Here is a 9555-nt window from a genome sequence, read left to right as displayed (position 1 = left end):
TGCTCTGTAAAGAATGACTGTCAGTTGATTGATTGTTGATTTTTCCACAAAAAAAAGTGCAATAACTTTGTAGCTTGTTCTAATCACGCCATTAACTGAATGTGTGGCCACGCCCTGTGGCTGGGAGCCCCATCAACTGAGGGACTTCCGTTTACAGTTGAACACCAGCCACTGCCAGCTCTGCAGCTGACAAGGCTCCCAGTGGTGGTGGCACTGTCACCTGTAGGGCTTGCAGCAGGGGGAATGGTGCCTGCCTCATCCCCCCTCCAATTCCCTTGAGTTTCCATGTTTGTGTGGCTGGAAGTGGGAGCAGTGAGAAAAACACTGCTGCCGCTGCAAGCCTCCTGAGCTGCAGGGGTCACAGCTGCAGCAGCATTCCCCTAGGTTTCCCCTACTGAAAGCCCTGCAGCCGACATTGCCATATGGCTTGTCACAGCAGCAAGAACGCTGTTGCTGCTGTGAGCCTCCTGGGACGTGTCCACACATGCAGGCACGTGCACTTGCAGCAGCTCAAATAGGAGCAGCACAATTTTGTACTAGGGATTTTTGCCTCAGCACACATGCCTGAAAATGCACTTTGATGTGGGGCAAGTTGTGCTACTTTGAACAAACTGACCCTGCCCAGCTCCTTCTGGATCTGCACCCAGGGGGATCTAGAGCCTGTTGCCAGCACCTGTGCTGACTCCAGCAGTATAAAAAGCTACCCAGCAAGCAACTCAAGGCTACATGCTCTAAGGAGCATCTGGAGCCCGGCCAACTGGTATCTGAGGACACTAGCCCTTCGTGCCACCTGCACTGCTGAAGCAGCCCTGACCTAGAGTTCCCTGCACCCTCTACCCAGTGCAGTAGTCTAGCAGTGGAGGCTGCTGCCTGATTATGACCTGCTGCCCCCTGAGACAGCCCCCTCAAGGCTGTGCACCTGCCAGACCCAGAAGGGAACCACACGGCTGCCTGGGCTGTGGCATGGGCACTGTAGCAGAGGCATCTGAACCTCTGGGCCAGCTACCAGTGGGCCATGGCTGCACAGCTGGCCTTTGTGCAGCAGTGCTGCTATGCATGTCCCCACCCTGCCATCTGGGCAGCTACCGCCTGGAAGATATTCTCAGTGTGATGGCCTGCTTTGAACTGTTAAAGCATGTCCTCCTGGCCCCAAATGGCCAGAAGGTCAGCCACCTAATCCGCCCTCCAGCTGGGTCCAGGGTGGCAGCCCTGAGCAGGCTCCTCTGCCTGGGTCCTGCCACTTGCCTCACTAGCAGCAATCCTGGTGTTCCCTAATTAAAAACTGCAAATTCTCTGATAAAATAATCCCAAATCCACTCTTTAAAATACCCCAAAATCGATGTTCTTTCACAATTAAAACAAAAGATCATGATATCTATCTGTTAGATATCTATCTGTAGATATAGACATAGAGAGAGATCAGTTGGGCAATGTTTTATTGATATATTTACAATTTTAAAGCAATTTGGAAGCCCACCAGTGTTTCTATCATCATAATAAAATAAATCCTAAATATCTTTATATTTTGATGTTTGCTTTAGGTTTTCTTATAGAAAAATTAGAGCTCCCCCTGACTCCTTCACTAACCAGGATGTGAAGACAGCTACCCCTGCAGCCGCAGCTCCTGCCAGCAGGTCTCAATCTGTCTGTCAGGTCGGCATGACAGGTGTGTGATGGGGGGATGTGAAGTTTGCAGGAGAGGTGTAGGAAGGGGTGTGGGGAGATGTGGGGTTTGAGGGGCAGGGACCTCCACATGCCTGCCCCCTCCACCCTCTGTGGCGCACAGGCCTCAGCGCTGGCAGCAGCAGCTAGCTGGGTCATGCCTGCAGTGCTGCCTGGTCCATGGCCTGTGCGGGGGAGGGTGGGCCAGGCCCATTCTCCATGGCACAGCCCTGCAGCCACACATTGCCGCCTGACCCTCACAGAGAATGGAACAGGCCCGGTGTGGACCGGCCAGCTAGCGCACACCTTTGGACAAGAGCCATGGGTCCTAAAGCCACGTGTCCTGGTCCTGTCCAAAGGTGCGCTAATGTAGTGTTTCCCCAAGCAGTGTGCAGCCAGAAATGAACAGGTGTGCTACAGAATTTTGCCATGGCAATAGGCTACAATCAGCTACAATAGGTATGAGGATGGGGAATGCCTTCACAGGTGTGCCGTGGCAAATTTTTATTAATGTAAGTGGGAAACACTTCAAACTAGTGTGCTGTGCACCAGGCCAGGTCGGGTTGGGCCGGGCCCGTTCTCTCTGCACGGACTGCTGGGCAGGCAGTGCTGCAGCATGCACAGCACAGCTGGCTACTGTTGCTAGTACTGGGAGTTGTGTGCCACAGGGGGTGGGTGTGGGGGCATGTGGCAGCCCCCCTTTAAAGCCGCCCACAAACCCCACATCTCCACCACTCCCCACACCCCCTCTACCCACAAACCCGACCGGAAACCACACAGCCCTCCAACCCCCAGTCCTTGCTTACCTGGACAGCGCCCAGGGCCCGGTCATGCTGCAGCCTTGCCCTGCTTCCATTTGCCCTGCAAACTAAGGGCACATGCTGGGGCAACAGAAGCACAACAGAAACCAAAGCTGGATACCAAAGCGTCTCTCTAGAGGACCTACCTCCGGATTGCCTCAGGGCATGGTCCTGGACTGTGCCTTGCCCCACTTTTTTTCCGCAGGTCTTTTTTGATACTTGGAATATTTTTTCGTTCTCAGCATGCTTCTTGCAGCATCTCAAACTGCTTTGAGATGCCACAATTGGCACGTGTCCACTCATCTGGATGTGCCCATCAGGTGCAAGTTTTGCAGCGGGGGCAGCATGATGGAATCCTGTCCTTGCTGTGAGCCCCACAGCCAGTGTCACTGCAGGGCTCACAGCAATGGTGATGGGAAGAACAAGGCTCCCCCCTTTTGAGGTTCCTGAGAATGCTGGGGGAACGCTGCCACCGCTACAAGCCTCACACCTTTAGAGGCTCATGGCAGGAGCAGCGTTCTCTCCATGTGGCATGGAAGGAAGTACAGTTGTATGGATCGCACATTAGATCCCACTGCACCTTTACCTGCATATGTAGACAGGCCCTTGCCTTCAGTTTTCCCAGTATTAATATAGTATTTCATAAGAATAGACTTTATCATTGTAAACAACTTATTTCAAATCAATCCTTTCACTGCTGTGGGGTTAAGAGATGAAAGGGGAATGGGACTGGGCAAAGAAGGTAGGAAATGGATTTAGTTAGCATGGGAGACACATGCATGCTTGTACTACACGGAGAAATAAACCAAAGGGGTGAGAAGTTCAAAAGAAAAATGAGCGAGAATATCAGTGAGCCACCAATGAGACTAGTGGAGCCGAAATGGGATAGAGTCATAAACCAAAGGAAGAGACCAGAAGAGGTAAGTAGACAAGAAATTTCTGTATTTCTAACGGTTTTGAAGGTAATGCGGTTACATTTTGCCAGTATGAAATACAATTATTTCACACATGGGGAACAATTTTAACTGCTTTTGATATTATAAGGACTTGCTCTCCCCTCTTCCCAGCCATTGCAAAAAATGGTGATTCCTATGTTAATTTTCTGTTTTTCTTGAAGCTTCAGTATTTAATTCTAAGGGCTACTTTACCACCACATTATAATGTGGGTCAAGTTTCAGGCTTGAAGTGTGACATCCTTTCTATCATTTTACACTTGGATGGATTTTAAATTCCTGTTGTTAGTGTGGCCACATTTTACATGAGTTTGTCACTTCTAGAAATTCCCCTGATGTCTTTCTCAGCTGAAAAAAAATGATGTTGTTCCCCCCACTCCCCTGATTTTACATCAATTCCATTAATACAGATCTCCCTTCTGGTCTTTAAAGTGAAAAAAGAATAATTTAGGAGATAATGAAGATCCACACAGATTCACTAATTTTCATGTCTATTCACATCTTCTTTCCATGAAAAGAATGGAACAGCTGCCAGAGTAGTATAAATGACCATCCAGCCTAATAAAGAGTCCTGCCACTCAGTGAAGAATGTGTCTACCCTACTTGTCTTCTTTTTCAGAAGATCCAGCTTATTGTTAATGGAAGAAGGAAAGAGGCCACTCTCTTGATATTTTCTTTTGAAGATTACCAGTAGAAAATATTTTGGTTCGTTTTGCATTCTTCTGAAGATGAGTCTTCTTGTCCAGCTAGATATTTCACTTCCCTTAGGCACAAGGGAACAAATGCATCCAATGGCTGTACAGTTGTCACTTCATGTTAACACAGAGTTTGTTTTAGAAGTGTTGAAAACATTTTATGGGGATTTCGTATGACTCTGAGCTCATTTGCAGATACTGTGACGCTTCTGGGAAGATCATCTGCTCTGATATGCAGTGGCCCACATAAACTCAGTACAACTGACAAGTGTATGATGATTTGAGGTTAACCTGGTTCTAGTCATTTTCTAGCTGATAACATTTGTAGGAGCCAAACACTTTATAAATAGTCAAAATTTATGGATGAGCGTTCTGGTAACTAATTTGCATTTTCTTAGTAATCTCAGACATAAGAAAGGTTTCATGAAAAAGGCAGCTTATTCTAATGATTTTATATAATAATTTACTACAGGATTTGTCAAACATCAATATTTTCCGGGTTAGAAAAAGATCTTTGTCTAGAGAATAGGCCTGGATCCTTGCTTTTGAGAAAACAAAGCATATGAAGTGCCATGCAGAACCTGAACCATAGATTTTGTCCTTATTAATCACAATTTTGCAATTCTAAATACCCAGAGGCAGAACTATTAATTCATTCATTGTTTTTCCTGTACAGTACTCACCACTCTGGTATCTGAGTGCATTACAAGTATTAGCTAATTTATCTTACATCAATTCGATGAAGGGACAGCAATTAAAAAATCGGCCATTGGTATCGGCCCAAAAAATCTCTATTGTTGTACCCCTAATAAAGTTCCACTAATTCTGGGTATCCAATTTGAGACATGAGACAACAGAGTATTTAAGCATCACACTGTACTTCACACATTCACAGAAGAGTTGCACAGACTTCAGCTGCAGTTTCAAATATAGAAGCATGTGATACATTAATACAAATGTATTAAAAACAAACAATGCATTCCTCTTTATAACAGCCTGGATCAATTAGCCAGCAGTTAACAAACCACCCCCTTAAGGGGCCTCAGCTGGCTCAGTCAATCAGCCAATAATAAAGGGAAGTTGCCTGGCTGACCAGAAGTAAAGAGGCAGAAAGAGGAAGTGAGGGAAGGAGGACCTGGAGACAGTAATGGTCTAGTGGATAGCGAGGATTCCTCCAAGGCAGAAGAAAGGTTCCAGGAAGAGATCTAACCCAAGCCTGTGGGTGTTCATTCTGGATTGTTTTACATTTTCTGTTGAGCTCTATGGTGCAGGTTAACCCAGGGATTTAAAGCTTGTTTTGCAGGGCCCAGAGAAAGACTGTTACTGGGACTGATTTTAAGACATGTTTATTTTGGATTGTTTATGCTTTCAGCTGAGCCCCATGGAGCAGAAGAACCCAGGGCATCAAAGCCTGTATTGCTTCCCACTGGGCCCAGAGACTGACTCTGCTGCTGGGACCACATTAAGGGAGTGTTTTTTAAAGGGTTCAAGGGCTGATTTCAGCCTGGAGGGAGCTAGGCTAACCTGAACCCTGAGACACTCATTAGCTTCTATTTTAGAAAAAGCTGAAGAACTATGGCTGAAGCATTAGAAAAAAAATTGTCTAAAGTAGAGATCTGGCATGTAAAATTCAGCCAAAATAAGTAAGAGTTTGGTCAAATTATAAGGAACTGAAAATAACAGACTCTTATGATAGGAAGTGTTGGGCAACTTTAACAATAGGTGGAATTATCAGCCCAACATATCTCATCTGAAAGACACTGCTTTACTTGGTAAATTTTGGACCCAGAAAAACAATCCCCCAATAATGTCCCATGGAATCTCCCCAAAAGAGCAAACATATCTCTGTTTCCACACTGAAGCCCACTGACACAGCAGAAATACTTCCTGTTTACCAGCACTGTGGAAAATGACAAATCTAAAAACAAGAATTACAGCACACCTATTCACTGGTAAGAGAAGTCCAACAAACAAAAGATTTTGGTGCCATACTTAAGCCAAAGGTATGAACTCAAGCTGTGAGGGATTTTGGAGATCCTATTGAAGATACTGTTAGGAGTTTCATCACCACTTCCATAACAATCATAACCAATAACAGAAAATACAAAACCAGACAATAGTCTGGACAGTCAATTTCAAATGACTGCTTCTTGTCCAAGGGTTGCACCAAAGCTTTCTAAAGAACAGAAGCCCCCCAGTATCTTTAACACAGATACTGAATTTCTCCATTAGCAATGGACCTAGCAATTCACCAGCCAGAAAGAAAAATGGTCCAAAGACATGGCACAAACTTCTCCCAGCGCTTCCAGCAACATTAGCTAAATAACAACTAGGCAATTTGCTCAAAATATTGCTCTTTCCCCAGTATTAGATTACTGGTTCAGTGATTATCTAAAAAATGTGACCTTAAAATAGGTCTCAAACATCATTATTAATAAACTTTTATTCCTTCTATCCAGCCTGAATCCTGAATAGGGTCAACCAAGAATCCATCTCAGTGGAAAATGTGTTAAAGGAAAATAGCTACCTTTATACAACTGAAGTGAACCAAAAATGTTGAGTGCAAAAAAAAGTCATACATACATCACAGTTTCAGTCTTTAGTAACTTCGCACAACCAACTGACAAGCATCAAAAAAGGTTAAAGAAGTGTCAAAACAGATAGCACAGTATTGGATCATTAATTAAATTACCATTTTTGTTATACTAATAGTTAAAACGTATGTGTTTCTACCACACCCCTACACAAATGCAGCCAGCTTTCAGAGGAGAGATGAATCCCCAATTACAAACCCGCTCAGTATTGGCTGACTTAAGGTAGGTACCCATTAAAAACATAACATATTAAATTGTTTCCTTTAAGAAATCAGGAGCACTTTTCTCTAATTTTGAACATGAAGTACTCTTTAAAACCACATTAATAATCTTAAATGAAAAAAATAAAGTTACTAGAAAACTAAACAATAAGGCAATATTATAGACACCAAGGTACTTGTTAGTGGCTGGCTCATCTACAGTAGTGTATAAGAAACAAATTCATACCTGCACCTGGAATGATTGCTAACTTTGTTTCAACAAGACCCATTTTAGCAGAAGAAGCTACAAGAGAGCATAAAATATAATCAGTTCTTGATACTATATTAATTTTAAGAAGTGTATACAATGAAAAGTGATTAAGAGCCTGGTAATTTATTAAATACAACTTTCAAACAAATAATCACTTAAAGACATTTGCCTATGAAAAAAGAAACGGACCAAATTGATCTACACTTAAAAGACCTAGCTATTATTGTCACAACAAGTTCTGTACTGCATTAATTTTCACACAGGAAGATTGCACATGCACGTAAGTTATTAGACCCAATAATGCAAACAATTATTTGCAGAATTGGAATAATTAAAAAGAAAGAGGCAAAGATTATTTAACAACTTGAAATGGGGATATAAAGTCTGTCTCTGATGATTATGACTTCTTTGGCTGACTGAATATTCTCTCAGGGTCAAACAACTTAATATTTTCTGAGTTACTGGCAACTGCTCAAGACTGAGTTTCCATTTACTTTCCAACAAATGCTTTTACAGTTCTGACAGCTGGATAGGTCAAGGTTCCCCTCTTCATGTGCTGCTGTCGCTTTTGTTTTATAACAGCTTAATTGCTTGTTTCATAATACATTCACAAACAAGTTTGGCCTATTTCCTGCAACCTGTTTGTATAGCAACCAATATGGAAAATAAAAAACTTCAAATTTTGATGACGACAATTTTAATTACGAAAATTTTCTCAGTCTCTGCCCTACCCTTCTGGGATCACTGCTAGTGATAAAGTGAAGATTGTAAGAATAAATTAAAACAGGCAACAAAAGCACCCATGCTATCAATAGTAAATGGTATGAAATTAAACATCAGCAATTATTATTTCACTCAAGTTTCTGCTAAATCACAAAGAAATAATTGAGCATAAGGAATGTCTGAATATAAAATCAAGGCAAGGATTAGTCAAGGCTACTGTAATGTTAATAATCTTGTGCTCACTTTAATAGGATTCAGCCTTACCTGCCACTCTTATGTCACAGGCTAAAGCCAGTTCTAGGCCACCACCTAATGCAATCCCATCTAGTGCAGCAATAGTTGGTACTGGAAGATTTGCTGAAAGAAAAAGTACCAATTAACACCTGCTCAAAGAAAATTTGTTAATCATCCTGTATTCTGTTTTGTTTAATTTACTTTTTCCCTTAGTCTGACTGTATGTGTCGTGTTCAACAACAATGCAGACATTAAAATGATTTTTTGGCATCCCTGTTCAATGAAAATATAACCCTTCAATCATGATGTAGCCAAATTGTTTTACAAGTCCTTTCCTCCAGCTGCTGCTCAGTTCTCACCTAAATTTAGATTTTAAATTCTAAAAGCATGCCCATGGCATTAAGAGGAATAACAGAATAAGAGCATTTAAAAATCAACATATACAGATGTACCAGCCTGCAGCTGAAACAAGCTTTTATCATAATTAATAGTAACTGTGACCAGGATGCAGCTGACACCTATATTCATCTGACTACTGCCAAGTATAGTGCTTCCATATCATTATATGCCATTTCCACTATACTTCACAAGTGGAAACAGCTAAGTGGGGTAGGAGATGGAGGAGGTCATCAATCTAATATTACTTTTTACAGACATATGCAACAGGATGTAAAGTCAGAGACATAAGCAAATATAACATCATTTGTATTTCATTTATTATCAGGAGTCTTGTTTTATTAAATCATAAAGTTAAACATTAAAGTACCAGTATACACATTTATGCTCATCCTAAGTGATTCTATACATTTTTCCTGCCATGCCTACAATGAACACTGTATAAAGATTACAGAACACTATTTCATAAATCTGCAAATTTCTTCAGCATGCAGATAGTTAAGACTACCACCCTCTTCCAATTACAGTAACTATCCTGACCAAATTACCTCCTCTTAATGAATGCATGATACATCTGAGGCAAATACAACATTCAGTTACAAAGAAGGTAATATGACACTATTGTATGCGTTTTTAAGCATCTTTAATATTTAATTACAACAAACAGAAAGAAGTGAAAAATGTGGGCAACTAGTTCTTAGCAGACCCCCAACAACCAGTCCATGGATCACCAGCTATTCAGAACCAAGAGTCTGGAAAACACTGCACTACTGCTCACATAGGCTGACATCAAGGAGGTTGCATTCAAAATGCATTTTCTTTTAAAAGTAAAATTTGATTTTTTTTATAATCAGCATTTTTATTTTAAATCATTATTTTTATTTCAAAATTAAATTTTAAATAACAGCCTATATTAAGATTTCAGTCTAGTACATTATAAGAATCACTTAAAATTAAATAAAAACAGTACTGAAGCAGAATACATTTGCTACCAAAATCTGAAATAACCTAGTCTGCTGAAAGAAAA

General features: G+C 41.7%; 1 protein-coding gene across 1 annotated transcript in view; it reads right to left on the bottom strand.

The window, feature by feature from the left end:
* AUH (AU RNA binding methylglutaconyl-CoA hydratase) overlaps positions 1–9555 on the bottom strand; it is a 275169-nt gene that overhangs the window by 144265 nt on the left and 121349 nt on the right. The window contains exons 5-6 of the mRNA XM_019517296.1: positions 8163–8255; positions 7152–7208 (exon numbers count right to left, since the gene is read on the bottom strand). Of these exons, the coding sequence (XP_019372841.1) occupies positions 7152–7208; positions 8163–8255 (150 nt within the window). The remainder of the gene's footprint in view (positions 1–7151; positions 7209–8162; positions 8256–9555) is intronic.

This window comes from Gavialis gangeticus, unplaced genomic scaffold, assembly GCF_001723915.1.
Source record: "Gavialis gangeticus isolate Ggan-Ray unplaced genomic scaffold, GavGan_comp1, whole genome shotgun sequence".
NCBI lineage: Eukaryota > Metazoa > Chordata > Crocodylia > Gavialidae > Gavialis > Gavialis gangeticus.
The sequence above is the reverse complement of the archived record's forward strand: the minus strand, read 5'-3'. Positions and strand labels throughout refer to the sequence as shown.